This window comes from Oryzias latipes, chromosome 3, assembly GCF_053564925.1.
Source record: "Oryzias latipes strain Hd-rR chromosome 3, Olatipes_Hd-rR_3.1".
Lineage (NCBI taxonomy): Eukaryota > Metazoa > Chordata > Actinopteri > Beloniformes > Adrianichthyidae > Oryzias > Oryzias latipes.
Window position 1 is genome coordinate 36,226,901 of NC_136239.1, and position 16,311 is coordinate 36,243,211.

The 16,311-nt window shown below is 41.4% G+C and overlaps 2 protein-coding genes and 1 long non-coding RNA gene across 5 annotated transcripts in view; 1 reads left to right on the top strand and 2 right to left on the bottom strand.

The window, feature by feature from the left end:
• Positions 1-5: 5 nt before the first annotated feature.
• ap3s2 (adaptor related protein complex 3 subunit sigma 2) lies at positions 6-5,571 on the bottom strand. The gene is made up of 6 exons (XM_023953670.2): positions 5,377-5,571; positions 4,464-4,555; positions 4,098-4,209; positions 3,729-3,800; positions 1,211-1,318; positions 6-679 (listed from the first exon to the last, which is right to left on the bottom strand). Exons 1-6 carry the CDS (start codon positions 5,443-5,445, stop codon positions 554-556), a joined length of 579 nt encoding a protein of 192 aa, XP_023809438.1. The 5' UTR covers positions 5,446-5,571; the 3' UTR covers positions 6-553.
• A 4,898-nt stretch (positions 5,572-10,469) lies between these two features.
• On the bottom strand, positions 10,470-14,025 carry LOC111947170 (uncharacterized). The gene is made up of 2 exons (XR_002872995.2): positions 13,882-14,025; positions 10,470-11,372 (listed from the first exon to the last, which is right to left on the bottom strand). It is a non-coding gene; the product is annotated as an uncharacterized LOC111947170 (long non-coding RNA).
• Positions 13,714-16,311, top strand: part of LOC101163560 (insulin-like growth factor 1 receptor) — a 50,029-nt gene continuing 47,431 nt past the window's right edge. For 2 of the 3 annotated variants that reach the window (XR_002872994.2, XM_023953673.2), the window contains exon 1: positions 13,714-14,666. Coding sequence is in view for 2 of the 3 variants with exons in the window: in XM_023953673.2 (XP_023809441.1) it covers positions 14,576-14,666 (91 nt within the window). In the remaining variant the exon portion in view is untranslated. The remainder of the gene's footprint in view (positions 14,667-16,311) is intronic. The other variant, XM_023953672.2, reaches the window with a different exon arrangement.

Genomic DNA, 16,311 nt, shown 5'->3' on the forward strand with positions numbered 1-16,311 from the left:
CAAGATGGATGGGTTGAATTTATTACTTCATTTACCTTGTCAAGAAATGCCTTGCAGACTGAGATATAAGACTCCACTTTGACGACATTTCATGGTAAAACACGACATTGGGACCACAAAACACAACTAATTACACAACTTTACAGATGAACAACCAGATGTTGGTCTGCTGGAAGTCAGCGTTTCAGCTGTCGGCACGAGCTTCACTTAGGGGAAACATTCAGCTTTCAAACCGACTCCCGAAATGAAATATATTCCAGACGGGGGGGGGGGATAAAAAGAATAAATCACAATAAAAAGAAAACAAAACAAATGTGTTTGAGCAATTAAAGTCTCAGGAAAAAGTTAAAGTCCTGAAGCCTTTCAGTCAGGCTGCTGATGAACGTGAGGCCGATGGAGGAGTGCAAATGATTTCAAAGCCTGTTTCAATGGGACTGCCTCTCCGCATGCAGCCACAGGAATGAGCATCTGGGACTGGAGGGGGACCTGCAACACGGCGAAGGGAAGCAGGGACCATAACCACCAAGATGGGGGGGGGGGGGGGGGACGCTCCTCAGAACGGGGAGAGGCTCGGCACTTTGATGTTGATGTCCCCGATGTTGATGTTGCGGGGAATCTCTGGAAGGTTCATGTTCTTCACGGCGGAAACGGCACGAGCGGGGGCCGCAGACAGACCTCCCTGTGCGGGGGGGGGGGGGGGGGGGGGGGAGAGAACACCTTTAAAATACATAGCGGCTTCACAAGCATGGAAAGTTGAAATGCTGACGCTGGGGACGGGTTGGCAACCTCCCCAGAAGATGCTGAGGAGTTTAGACCGACCAATATGTTTAGGCTGTAAAAACAGCTCGTTTAAAACAAGAAAGAAGACACCAGGAAGTGTCAATCATCCGGAGTACGAGGAGATATTTCTGTCATTAATCACGAACAGACATTTTGGATTTGAGACCGTTTTTTCCAGATGTTCTAAAAGCAGAGTTTTAGATGTCAATCAGACAATGTGAGGGAAGTTTTTCTGCAACTTCCTGACGTTTCTTTTCATGACAGCAGTCACTTTAAGAGGCTCTGACTGGTCTGTTTTTGCTTTTCCTTAACCCTCAGAGTCACCGAAACCTCGCGGGACCTCCGCTTTTCGCCGTCACACCAGCTGCAGCTGATGAGCTAAAGAAGCCTGTGAAGTGTTGCCCTTTGATGCGGGCAGCGCCGCTCTGACCTCTGACTTCTCCATGCGGTTCTGCACCTCGACCTGCGCCACGATCTCGTTCATGTTGGTCTCCAGCACCATGCCCCCCATCACCACCTCCTGCAGGATGTAATGGACCTGCGGAGCGAGCAGAGCACAGCGGGTAGCGCAGTCCGGAGTTCGGCAGAGACCAGCTCGGATTCGGCACCGGCGTCAAACTGTTTGCGCTTTCAGGACGGACTCACGGTCGTTTGTTTGTGTGCGTTTAAGCCTCCAAAGTTACAACAAAAGAAGAAATAAAAATAAAAAAACAAACAAACATCTCGAAGCTTCATATCGGGAACATTCCTCAGATGAACCCCACATCCCCGCATGACATCAAGCTCCCGCTGAGGAAATTCAATCTAGATGACCACAGATGTGCCTGATCAGCATTCTAAGCTGGAAAAACTCGGAAAAATTGAGAAACATGGTGGTTAAAACGCCAATTAAAACATTAAAGAACGCACATGTGTCCAGGCTCTCTTTGTCAAAGGCTTTTGAAAAACCAACAGCTGCTGCTCCGTTTGTCTTCTGATGGTCAAAAGGTCAAGACTTTTGAATTGTTTCCTCATAATGACAAAAATGACACAAAATAAGACAAACTTAACCAATCGTCTTTGTGAATACTTGCCCATTACCTCTGTTTTTATTTTTTCATTTTATAGAGCAGATTTGTGCACATTTTAGGAATGTGAAGAGATTCTACAGCAATAAAGTGTGAAGACATAAAAAGTACATGTATGCTTTTAAACCACAAAACGTGTCGTTTTTCTGCAGACAAACACAGTTTATGTGCCAAAGGCTCCAATATTGTGGGGAAGAAACTGTATTGATCAACAGATAAACATTTCCCCTCAAAGATCCTCCTCAACCTCTTGCCCCAAATGCAGAAGCTGCAGCTCATAAATGCTCCAGAACTTTAAAAACAAGCTTTTCTAATCAACATATAGAAGAAATGATAAAAAAATATATATATATACTCTTTACTAAAAGAGAAATAAATAGCAGAAGTGTAAATGTCCTCTTTTTTTTGTTTTGCTTTTTTATGTCCAATTAAGACACAATTAGGAAAAACGGAAAAGTCATGACCGCAAAGTGAAAACGTTCAACTCATCTCTGAGGCTGCCTCCCTGTGGCAGCAGCACACAAAGACATGCATATGGCATTTGTTTAAACGTCAAACGAGGGTTGTACTCAGAATAGAAACATTCTTTGTTCCAAACCTTTGCGCTTGGTCTGTGTGTGCTTTAACCTGGAGGACGCTAGCAACTGCAGTGATGGGGAGATGTCGGGTATGAAGGTACGCTGACGAGTGTTTTTGACATTGACTCAAAAAGTTCTAATGAGTCTGCATTCATCCGACCACATTTGAATGAGTTTCTGTGTGTCATCCTTGTGTTATGGCCTTTTAAGAGACTCCTGCTATGGAACCACGAGGTAGCTTTCAGGATGACGTCACAGCAGCGCCGAACACGAAACAAGACCCCAAAAGTCACGTAAGAAGCGTTTTCAGGCCTGTTAAAATAAACGTTCCAACAAGTAAGGAGTTGGTCCCTTTTTTCTGTTTCCTAACACGACAATCGTCGCTTCACATTTGTCCGCGGCTCATCTGTTCCTACATTCCCACTCTGTTTACGTCGGCTACGGTGGCCGCTTTGGTTCAGTTGTTCCGCTCTGAGGATGGATTGAAGTCAGGCTGAGGAACCTCAGAAGCTCAGTCCGATTGAAAACGAACCGAGACCACCTCCGAAGATGAGTCAGAGAGCGGTTTCTGGTCCTGGACCAGAGTCTGCTTGGGTGTACTCAGACAGAAAATTGGTTCCGGATTATCGGGGGAACATAAAGCAAACCAAATGTCTGAATCCCCCCTTAGAGCCAACATAGTGCTGTCAGTCTAATTGTCACTTTGAAATTTGGTAAAGGAATATTTATATGGCTGCAGCCTGGAGGAGTGGTCTTGACGTGGTATCACACCTTGCTTTAGAGCTTTTGTTTTTTCTTCAGACCCGATGTGGTTATTGTGGTGTTTTCTTTCAGTGACCTCGTCACCATTTTCCAGCTACACTAGGAGCTTTTCATTTAAACCAGCTGACGTCAAAAATCCAGCTTGATAACAAACAGACATGACACCTTTAAAACGAACAGTTATTTTTCTGGACTCCAGAGGAAACAACTCATGAGCACAGATCCTTTTTAAAGATCCCTGCAGTTGTGAAGCAGCAACAAGTCTGTGTGGTTCTCCAAAAAATGAGAAGCTACAAATCTGCAGAAATCATTGAAATAAAGAATTGAATTCATTTTACTGAAATGGAAATTAACTTTTGGAATTTACAGACTGATTATTCGCAGAAACAGTGTGAAGGAATCTGTTGCTTTCATTCCTCTTGAAAACTGACCAATAAAAAAAAACATTAATTGAGCACAAAGAAATATGCAAAAAACTAAATGTATACGGCTACAACCCAGCGCTCCTCATCTGTGCGATTTGAAACCTTAATGCGCTTACCTTATCCATGTGAAATATGAGGTCCAGCTCACAAACATTTTCAAAGCATTTATCCAATGTTTCCACAAACACCTAGAAACAAAAAGAAGAAACACGTCAAAGATCATCACTCAAACAAACGTCAAATATGATGTAACCAGGTTAAATAACAGTTACTCTTTGCAATTTAAAAGTACTTTCATTTGGGTTTTTTTTATTTCCTTACTAACGTTACTAGATATAAAACAGGCATTTTCACATTTCCAAAAACTCTGATCAGATAAATCTGCGGCCAGAGAGCACAATAATAATGTTGCACACAGACGGTGTTGTCAAATGTTTCCTTTCACGAGCATTTTTATGGAGCACTTCAAAGGAGCAGCAGCTGACCTGGATCAGGTCCAAAATGCCAAGTTCACTTTCAGACGAGTCCACACAGAACACAAAGTAGAGGGTGGCATAGTGCCGGTAAATCAACTTGTAGTCGGAGCCTCCGATGAGACTGCAAGCAGTTACATGAGAAATAAATCAAGTTAAACAAATCAAGTTATCATCAAAACTGTTGCATGAATAACTGGGTCAGTAGCAGCAGATCTAATGAAAAGCTGACATTTTTGTACATCTGCCTCCATCTATTGGTTAAACCTTAGTTACTGCATCTCTGATGCCACCGAGAAAACCTGAAATCCTCTCCTAACAATTATCTATTACCAATAGAGGTTTTATTATAACTGAACTAGAGGACAGGTCACCTACCTTCCACCTTCTAAAAAGTTGCAAACGTTGTCGTCTCTTTTGGACACTAAATGGAAAGTTTCTCGGATGATCTGCTGCTGCATGTCCTCCGTCTGCAAGAAAAGAAGCTACAATCAAAACAAACACTCCAAAAATGCATTCAAGTCTCCTTTGTGAGTTGATTAGCATTTAACACACCAAACAGGTTCACCCCACATTTAACATTTCAGCACTAATAATGAGTGGAAACCTTAACACCTGGGTCTAGTTTTTATAAATACTGTCAAATAAAAACCGACAAATAAAATTGTATTTTTTTTTTTATGAAAACAAATAAAATCTCTGTCAGTAACTCTGACCGGCTGTGATCTTTAAATCTAATGTCTTTCTGTGGGGGTCAAATAAAGGCATTAATGTAGCATCTTTAATAAACAGAGGTAATTCAAGAATTTCTATCTAATCAAAGCTGATTGATCTGTCTAAGCAGAATATATTGACAATATCTGAGAAATTATTTCTACAGAACTCAAAAAATCTAATTCAATGTACTTATGGCGCTGATCTGATGTTTTAATCCCGATATATGAAAGCCACGAGCTTTATTCTGTAGTTTCAGCATCAGATCTAAATGATAAATAATATCAGTGTAGGTTTCCAGATGGCGGTTCCGCTCTTAGTCAGTATCGTATCATTATTTATCTTAAGTGTGATCTAAACTAAATAAAACAAAAGTTAGCAGAGCAATAAACCAAACAAACAGTTGGGGGGAAATAGTGATTTAATATTTTTTAAATCAAAAAAATAAATAAAAATAAAAGAGAGGAAAAGAAACTAACTTTTTTTTGAAAACGTAACTGCGCACAAACAGCGAAAAAACAAAAAGCAAACAGAAAAACATCGCTAATTTAAACAAGGCTATTAATTTAATACTTACAAAATACTGATAGAATCGGATCAGCCGAGGTTTCCCGTGGTTGTTAAAAATCAAAATCGCTTTAATCATTTTAAAGTTTTCACGTTTGCTATTCAAAACGTGAAGAATACAGCAAATTGTCCTGTTTAAATTCTGTTAGTTTCCAGGCTAAGGGGCTAAATCCGTTTACATCCGGGTATGTACCTTCATATAGAAGCCGACCTTAAACAGAGTTCTACTAACATTAGTTCCGGGGGGGCAATAAATGTTCTTCCATAATTACAAGTTCATGTGCAAATTCACTTTTCGTGAAATATGTTTGGATTAAACCGAGAAGGGCAAAACTTTCATTTTTAGAGTAATTGAATAAAAAATATTTATAAATAATGATGAAAACACAACAAAAACCAACAAAAAAGCATAAAAAGCAGCATTACAAACTCAAGAAAAGTCCCATCGTATTATAACATTTTCTCCAAAAAAAAAAACACATTTTTAATAGAAATGTTACTAATTCTTTGTCATTTCTACTTACTTAATTACTGACTTACTTACGTAGCTATTTATTTGATCTCAGTGCAAAATCTAAATACTTTTAAAGTGTTTATTTTACATTCCTAAAGATCAAAGAGAATTACAGGTTTTAAAAGATTCAACCTGTTCACAATTATATAATGACCCTTTTTTTTTGTTTGTTTATTCAAGCTAATGTGCCAGTAATCACTAGTGAAGTCTTTACCATCTTTTCTTAAATGCTGCCAAGCACATGCCCCCCTCCCCCCATCCATCACATTATATAATTTTTGCAGTCTTTGTGGCTAATGCACCGGCAACTGAGGCGCCATGTAATTATGGCTTCCTTTGTACCTTTGCAAGAAGCTTCACACTGCCGTGGAAACTCCGAAATGTGTGTCATTGAAGCTGTAATCTCAATTATCATCATGCAAAAATGTTGATTGGACTGGAAAATTTGAGCAAAAGACTTTTATATAACCGTGCAACAACACATCAATTGACAACACTTCCTAGGAAACAAATTTTTACTCTCTGTATTGATCTAATTTGCTATAAATAAAAAGGTGAAAAGCCTTGTGAGGCTCATTTTGCCAACAGAAAATGTGTTTATAATAATAAATGTAGGAGGTTTTCTTACAAATAAGAGTGATGTCAAATTTCAAGGTAAAGTTACAAAATTTAAAGCACTGTAATTAGCACTTTTCCTGAATTAAATCTGTGCTAAAAAGTACGTTTTCTGACTAAAAATCACAAAATACGCATTTAATTTTTAACATTTTATTCAAAATATTTGAAGTATGAATTTGATGTTTGAGTTTCAGAGAGACTCTTACTCTTCTTTCTGACAACAGCACTGTCATATTCTGTGTGTAACACAAAAAGACCCACAAAAGTGTGTTGTGACATCACCAAAACAGCGTCCTAAAAAGAGTTTGATCAGAATTCCGGCGCTCAAAGCTTCTCATGAGTATCGTAGACATGCTGCAGTCTTTAATGTATTTTTTCATGGATTTAATCCAGTATTATTTTCTAGTTAGACGGTTTTTGGGGTTCTATTTTTACTGCTTCTATTACTTTAAGTAAATCTTTTTGTGAACTAGAATTTTGTAAATAAACTCCAATGAGATTAAGTAGAAGAGTTTCCTATGCGGAGATCAGAAAAAAAGTAATTGCACCCTTTAAATTCTGAATTATCAGAGGCTAACCCACCTTTAAGAGGGCTGAGCTTAACTTACCTGCTACACACCGAGTCAGAATGAAGAAATTCTGTTTGACCGAGTAAAAAAAATGTGAAAAGATCAAGAAAACGTCTGTAAAAATGAAGGCCATGATGCACACACAACCCTGGGTGAGCAAATCTTGTCCTCAGTATTGGATCCATCTCCAGTGGAGCATAAACTGCATTTGCAGCTTCATTTAGGAACTAATTGTGAAATAATTTGCTTGTTTGATTTTTTTGTTAATATCTGTCTTTTTTGTGGTGTTTTTCTGCAGGTTGGCTGTGGCTCCGCCTATTTACCTGTGGATCTTGCTGAGCAGTCACACCTGCACTTTGCTGATTCTCTGCTCTCTCATCCTGATTATTGAGTCTAAGTTAGTTTTACTTAGTTTCTGTCCCACTATGTGTGGTTAGCTTCTGTTGAGAAACTGAGTTAATCTCTAGTGGTTCTTTTCCTGCGCCTGGGTTATTTACTGACTGTGACATTTTGCTGGTTTAACCTTCCCCCCATGCAAACCCCTTAATTTGAAGTATCAAACAGGAAGACATTGGGTCGAATCTTCTAAAATACTCTCAAAAGCATCAGAGGGATTTGACATCACTTTTCTGTGGATTTATTAAAAACAGAATTTTCAGAAAATATAAAGAAGATAAATGTACAGCTGGAAGTTTGGGTTCATCACACTTTAAAGTCCCACTCGGATCATCTTTTGAGCTATGTTAAAATACTGAAACACATTGAAAAACCCAGTTTTTTCAATGGACAAGAACAACCTTTACGTTGCTCTTGTCCGCTTAGGAAAAAAGATCCGTCATCTGAATGCACCATTTAAGAAACCTTATGGCAAAACACACTGGAGGAAAAGTGTACGCTAAGAGGGGACAAATGTTGACAACCTGGGTCCATCTGTCCCCTACCCCGTCCCTGGTGGGGGGTGCGGGCCCCTTGGCGATGGCGGCCGTGTCCCTTGGGTGCCGGCTCCCTGGGCCCGGCGGTGCTCTCTCCGCACGGTGGGGGGGTTCATATTACACCTGAGCCGGGGGTGTTCGTGTCCCTGGGGGGTGGGTCCTGGTCCTTGCCCCTGGGCGCTGGGCCCCGCCAAACTTCCAACATGGCCGAGCCTGGTCGGGCCATATTTATAACATCCCTTATGGGCCGCCCTTTTTTCCCCGGGGTTCCCCCCTCCTGGGCGGGGGCGGCGGGCCCCTGCCTTGCTCCTACCTGGACCAACCGTGGGCCGGGTGGGTGGCTGCCTGGAGTGCGGAGCGGGTCTCCCTTGGGGGGTCCTGGCTCGTACCTGGGGTCGGGGCGGGGGGATGCCCGGAACTCCTGGGTGGTGGTGGGGTGCTCGTCTGGGGCTGTGGGCGTCCCTCTCCGGTGGGGCCCTGCGTTGGGCTCTTCCGGCGCGGCGGGGGGCTGCTTTCCTGGCTGGGCTGGGGCGGCGCTCTCTTTCCCTCTGCGCCTCCCTGCTCTCTGGCTCTGGGGGCCTCGCGGCGGTCCTGCTGGCCCTGGCCTGGGTGGCGGTCTTGGTCGCCCGGGGGGCGGTTGTTCCCTGCCTGTTCCCGTGTGGCGCTGGGGGAATTCCGGCTGCCGCTGCTGCTGCGGCGGGGGTATGGGTGTGGGGGTGGCTGGGCGCTCCTCCTCCTTCTTTTCACATTCCACCATCCATTTTAGAAGAACATAAACACTCACCTGAGCACAGGTGTTAGCTCACCTTTGCACTAATAGTTTGCATGATTGAATGAATGAAAGATTTCACACTAGTTGGTTTAAAGGCATAAGTATGCGTTCGTGAACACTATCTGTTTTGTGTGCATGTTGACATGTGGACATTTCTGCGGCTAGCAGGTGTGTTGATAATATTTGAGTGTGTGTGAACAGGCCCCGCCCTTTTTGTACTACATGTGAACCGTACCGTAACGATAAACAACCAGTAAACCTGCCTGCTCTATGCTGCTTCATGGTCTTACCCCCCTTCCCCTCCTATTATCACCCTCCTACCCCCCCCCTCTCTAACGTCCCTCTCTCTTGTTCCCCTCTTTCCTTTTCCGTCCGGTCCAACACCAAAGATTTTCAAACATGATTGAAATTAATAAAGTTTGGCCTCAATTACAAAAGGGGTTTATTCAGACATACCTTAGGTTTGTCTGAAGATGAATAACTCCTCTTGTTAAAATAAAATATGTCCAACACAAGAGGCCCTCAGCTCTCATCTGTTTGCCTAGCTGTTGGACAGGACAAGTTAAAAAAAAAAAAAAAAAAAAAAAAAAAAAAGAGGGGACAAATGTTAAACTCCACTGAGAGGAGACAATGGAGGGCAATGAGGGATAAAAAATAACAAAAAAACAAAAACTGGACTGATGAAAAATAAGAGAACTCATCTTTTCGTGCGTGTCCTGCTGAATGCAAACATCACACAGAATTCCAGAAAAGATTTCTAACATGGTGGTGGTGGTGTGATGGTCTGGAGCTAACTCGCATCTTCGGGACGCTTTTGATCGACCTGGGAATTTTGGAATTCTTCCATCAATCCATGAGAGAAAATATTTCAAACACTGACGGCAGCAAGTCCCCCTCAGAATGGATCACATCAAAAACCGTTTTGATGAGCTGAAACAGCCGTTTCCGCTGGGAAAGGTAAAGAAAGTGTGGGAAGTTTGTTCTTGACCTTTGACCTTTGGGAGCTGCAGCCACAGAAGAGCAGACACTCACAATCACTACTCTTGCTCTGCTACCTTTCTCAATAAGTTCTTGATAATCCTAACTTTTTTTCTATAGTGCAAGTTGTTCAGGTTACAAACCAACGAATCAGACGCCTCAATAAAAGTCGCTGGCCTAACACAGATTTCATGTAGCCTGTGTTCAAGTGGAAGGGGTCTAGACTTCCAACGAGCTCACTCCTGGTTGGCGAGAGTGGTTGCCATTGAAACGCTGACTCAGACCAACTCGGACCAATCCCTGCTTATTGACGTTTTCTGCAAAAAAAAGCAATTAGAATTGTAAATCACTCTTCATACAATCAATCCACAAAACAAATATTTCCTAAATTAAGGGCAATTAAATTGTTTGATTTAGTAGATCTTAGTACTGGAATTTTTATGTTTAAAGTTAAAAAACAATGTGTACCTGCCAAAATACTGAGTTTGTTCGAAATAAAAGTTAATAATTATGATTTTCGAGGTAAAGATATGTTTAAAAAGAAAGTGGTCAGAACTAATGCAATAGTATTTTTGTTCAGGGGGTCAACATGTGGAATTTATTATCAGACGAACTGAAAAATGCAAAATCCATACTGCACTTTAAGAAAATGCATAAAGTTAAAATGTTTCAAAAATTTTGAGAAGTGTTTGTTTTGTTTTTTTTCCTCTTCTTTTTTTCTTTTCTGATTTAAGGTTCTAACAATTTGTAGGTAGATGTGATGTTTGTATTCAGGGTTGGGGAAATAAGCCTTGGCTTCACCCAACACCTTTTTCGGTTAATTTTGTTCAAATGTTTATGTTGACATTGATCAGTGTCAATGTTTATGTTGATGTTTTTAAGTTTGTTTGTTTAACATAACCGAAATAAATGTTTCTCACAACGTCTGGCTCCAACATGTTCATATCGCAAAAACATGGCGGCCGAATTGACTTCATTTGGTTGGAGCCTTTTTTTTTTTTTTAATGGGTGATGTCTCACTCACTCACTCAGTCCAGTTCTCTTATACAGTCTCTTATAGACTCTCTTCTATGACCTGACTGGTTGTAACACAACAATCTTTCAGAGTTAAAGTCAAATAATTCTGCTCAGAATGAAGCAAAAATCCTCTTGAATAAATGTCATTAGTGACATCATGATTTGTTTTTAAAGAGAAAGTTGCTTTATTTTTTTATTATTGTTTTTTTGCATTGTGCCATGTAGCTTTATTTCTGCTTTAGTAATGACAAATGAAATTTTAAAACTTTTATCTTTGGGGTGTTCATGTTGAAATGTGAGCAATCTGAAAAAGGCCTCCTCTGACATAGTACCTCAATATTCAAAAATCTTTACCGAAAAGCTCAAAGAAATCAATGATTTTTCTTTGATGATTGAATACTTTCCTTCGGTTGACCCTTTTCAAGCGAGGCGTCTGAACAGGGTCGGCCTCCACACCACAGCATCCGCGTTTCCTGGTCTGATTTCACATCATCGATTCTGTGTGGGAGGTTTTGTCATAATTGGTGCTGCAGAGCCACCCGGGTTGCTTCCTGTGTATCATCCATTATTTTTCCCCCTGAATTCCCTTCCTCCTGCATGAGCATGCTGGAAAACAAACAGACGCTCATTAGCATGTGTGACCCGCTGGTGGTGAACAGGCTTATTTCCACATGAGTGCAGAGCGAGAATGGATTCCAGAGGGACAGTTGAGGTAGGTGGGCCTGCCGGCTGCCTTCATGAGGACTTTAATGGGGACCTAACAAATGCGAGTGGACAGGCACAGCATTCTCTGGCACAGAGGGGTCATGTTGGTACAGTGAGCACTTGTTATGGGGTGACTCACTGTATTTGGACTCTTGGGTGGCCGCTGATATTCACCTCAATTTCTGATGTGCACATTTCTTTTCTGCTTCACCTCCGTGCTGTGTGCCAGGGCTGAGGTAATGCGTGGTGTTCTAATAATGCCTCTGTACTCGGCTCTGGGAAGTGATGAAAGCGCCCCGTAATTACAGGGATAATCAAAACTGTCAGGGGCTCCTCTGTGGACACTTTTGTTTACCGTCTGCTTCTCTCACAGCATCACAGGCTGCCGGCTCCCCGCCTCCTCAGGCTGGGCTTCTAACCCCAAAGATCAATGCAGCGGTGGCAGCCTAAAAGTCTAAAATTGGACTGCCGACATCCAGATCCACTTATAAGAGACAGAATGAGAACGACTTAGTCCACATTTAAGGAACTCAAACTATGTTTGATACATTAGAACAGTTTTGATGGCCACTAATAACAAATTACTTTAGTTTAGCCTTAAAAATATCAAATTACAGAGCTCTGGATATGACATTGGAAGAAAGAAAAGTGGGCACAAATGGGCATTTTTTGAGCGCAAACTATAATTTTGTGTGCACAAATTAGCACTTTTTGAGGTAACAAATGAGCATTTTTTATACACAAAATAGTATTTTGTTTGCAAAAGGTTCATTTTATGGGCACAAATTAGTATTTCATGTGCACAAACTATTATTTATGTGCTCAATTTAGTATTTTGTGCACAAACATTTGCATTTTTACGCACAGAAATCCGTATTTTGTGTAAGCGAATTATTTTTGTGTGTGCACAAATTAGTAGTAGGAATAAAATACACTAAAATCTTAAATTGTGAACACAAAATGCTAATTTGTGTACACAAAATACTTATTCGTGAACAAATTTTTTTAACGTTGTGTCTGCGGCTCCGTACAAATCAGAAGAAAGTGATCAAAACCGTTCAGTCAGAGGCCTGTAGTTCCGGTTTCCTTCCACGAGGTGGCAGCATTCACGCGTCTTTCACATTACATTGCTTAAACAACAAGCAGAACTGGGCAGGAAAGACGGTTAAAAATCTTAAACTGGTCTAAAACCTGAATTAGCTTTTTTTTAAATCAAGGTTCAGACTAAATTACACTTTTCCAGAGCCATTTTACTATTTATAAAACAACTTGGTTAGATAACAAAAAATAAATTGTGGTAAACCTTTATTTTTGAAGAGGATTAGGAATGAAATTATTAATGAGAAAAATATATGGCCTATAAATGTATTTTTAAATCTAACCAATTATATAAAGGGATTGTAAGACAAGTTTATACTAAAAATATAATATCTTTGGTAAAACTATAGTTTGTTTAACATTCTCCTACATAAAAATATGTCTGTTTGTATTTTATTCTACTATTGTGTCATTTCATGAAGCGACTGTTTTAATTTAGATGTTCAATCCTTCATGGACCTTTGGTAGAAAGGAAAAATAATAGAAAATGATCAACTTTTTTTTTTCAGGGTCACTGAGCATCAAAAGCGAGGCGGGAAATACACACAGAGTAGCTTCTGTGTTGGACTCATCCGACGGGGGCTGTTGGTGTAAACTCTGCTCCCTCATCACCGCACTCCTGCAGACAGACACGATTTTTCGAAAGGGTGCATTCCGCTGTGCGTGTGTGAGCAGCAAAACAACCCCGATCCCGCAGCTCCGTCCCGGCTTTCCCTCTCTCCGCTTCGTAAAACGGAGCCTCTAAAACAAGGTGGGATTCGCGACGTCTCACTCTGTCTTTTTTTTTCTTTTCTCAAATCTGCCCTCGCAAATTGTCCCAATTGCCCCTTTCACAGACAATTAAGTCTACTTGATGTTTATTTTTACTAATACTTCTGTGACTATTAAATTTCTGCATATAACTTGTGTGACTTTGTTGACCTAGTGTGCAGTTCTCTGTGGATACTGATTGGGAATCGTTCATTGTGTATTAAATTGTTTAAAATTATTTATTCACAATGTTCCTTTATTTTCTTTTGGCAAACGATAGAACAGCTGATGGCAAACTGAACACCATGGCAACTCTGCCTCTGTGGTGGGAAAAAACTGCAGCAGGAGCGACGCCCTCCACTTTCTCAGACGGGAGGGCGGAGCGAGAGTCCTAGGGATTCATCTCTGCAAACAGAGACGATCTCCACGCAACGGCGCCGTGTTTACAGTAGACTGCAGGCTGTCCGCGCGGGTACCTGCGCGTTAATCTGCCCAACGAACTACCTGCGCAGCAATCAAACGACGGGGAAAAACCTTAGTGGACCCACGGACTCATTTTCACCTTCAATTTTCTCCATTTAGGAGGCGAGTTGCCGCTCCCACAACAACACGGCGTGTGGATGATGACCGGCTGAGGAGGAGGAGGAGGAGGAGAAGAAGAAGAAGGAGGCTGCGGTCTGAAAACAGATTTTCCCCTGGATGTTCCTCCCAGACGCGATGCTGTTCGCACAACGAGGCTGCGTTTCAACGTAACATGTCAAGGTGTTTTCCAGTCTCCTCGTGCTTAAGGCGCGCGGCAGTCTGAGCCGTTTTTTTTCTCCTCCTGAGGTCCATCCAGCCGCGGGACGCTGAAAGGTTTTCTTCTTTCTTTTTTTCGTTTTTTCTTTTCTCCAACCAGATATGGAGCGTGAAGATGTGGACTACAGAGGATACTCCCGCGCCGCGTTAGTCGACACGCAATCACCGCACACATCGGCGTGGCTGAGTCTGTGGCAGGGGGAAGGGGGGCTATGAGCAGCCGCCGCGTGTCCGGAGGGAGAAATCGGTGATTTTTCCGGAGCTCCCGTTGGGAAGCGCGAGAGAGCTACCCTGCTATTAGCTGCTAGCACCATTAGCCGGCTAACAGCTAAAAAGGTGCTGACCGCAGATTAAAAAAAATAAAAGACGTTTCAACCGCCCCCCACGGCTTCGGTCCACCTTCATCCCGGCACCAGCTCTTTCTTTTCGGGATTTGAGCGGGATTTAGTGCTTCGGGAATGAGGCCTCCAGCGGAAACGAGGCACTTGACCTTGTTTTGGGGTCTGATGCTGGCTCTGTCGTCCTGCCTCCGGCCCGCCACCGCAAAGAGTAAGTACTAGTGCCACTCCACATCACTGCATTCCCATTCCCTGAGCTAATGTAACAGTTAAACTGTCCCCCCACACCACATTTAAGCGAAATTCCGCCATTTATCATCATGTATTCTCGTACTGTTTGAATATTAAAACCATGTGGAGGTACAGATAATAGTTAACTAATGCACATCCATCCATGGATGGGCAGAGGAGGGACAGTTCTGTTTAGGAATGTATAAACATAACCTTAATATAATAGTCCTGTTTTAATTAGATTTTTTTTAAAAAAAAACGTGGCTAGCATCATACTCGAGTAAGAACTTTAACAAGTACCTGTTATAATTCAACAAATTATATTGTTAACAATCAGGTTTAAAAAATTAATTTGTGAACATTTGGATTGAATAATTAATATTTATTAAAGTTAATTAGTATTATTAAATAGTTTAAACAACAACAAATACATAACAAACTACTAAATGTAGAAGTTACTAGGTAAATATTAATGTAATAGCAGTAAAAGTACTCTTTGAGTACTACTTCTGCCAAATATATATTTATAACTAAAATAATGGGAGCTAAGCTAATTAGTTAGATATAAACTAAACTAAATTTACTGTGTGAACATCAACTTTATATATATATGTATATATTATATTATATTATATTATATTAAAGGCCACTTCAGAGATCAATTTTAGAGAAGAAAGTCTGTATAAAAATTTGTCACTAATAAATGATTTCAGAATCCACAAATACATGGATATTTTTCGTGCTGCAAATGTCACAAAAGAGTAAATATGATGGAATTCTGTCTTAAACCAGAGTGAATAACATAAAAAAAAACTAGTCAGGCAGGTTTTTTTCTTTTTCTTTCCTGTCAGATTTGGGTGTTTTTGTGTTTGTCCAAAAGATTCTGGTGTGTTTTTATGCAGAAGCTGTGAAATGTCTTATTTTGTTCAATAGCCTCCCTGAACTTTAGTCACAGAGAAGCTCCTCCTTTAATCAGCTTCTGGATGAAGTGCTTCCATGCCTTCTTGGCTAATTCACTTGTCTCAAAAGTTGCATGAAGACAGAAACAGAAAACTCTTACCAGAGCAAAACTACTTCAACTCTACTTGTCACTTTCAGTGACATGTTAAAATTCTCACAGAAATGTGAGAAGCAGCAGGTTGTGCAGTAAAAACTGATGCCTGTGTTGCCCTGTAATCCTTCAGACAAGCTGAATTTGAAGCTCCTTTCTCCATTCAGTCATTTGATGAGTGTGTTGCCTCCTGAAATGTTTCCAGCTAAACTTTAAACTGGCCTTCCTGATTCATCCCATTCACGGTGACATGCAGGGCAGGGAGGGAGGAGGGGTTTTACTGGGTTCAACCAGGGTCCGGGTTTTAAAATAGAACCAGCCACAAGGAAAACAGACTAAGTTCTGTTGATTGGGAAGAGTGAGGAGCTTGTGAACTGTGTGTTATGGGGTTTACTGTTAGCCCCGGTGGTCAGGGGACAAACCTGGAAGCGGCAGACGCGCTCTCCCAGCGAAATCCTGCATTTCTTCTAACCTTGGTGTGGAGCGGTCTGAATGTTCCCTGTGTGGCTGGTTTACAGCACCAGCTGGAGCGAAAAGGCCTGGCAGGTCGGGGAAAGCCAGCGTCGGTCCTGCT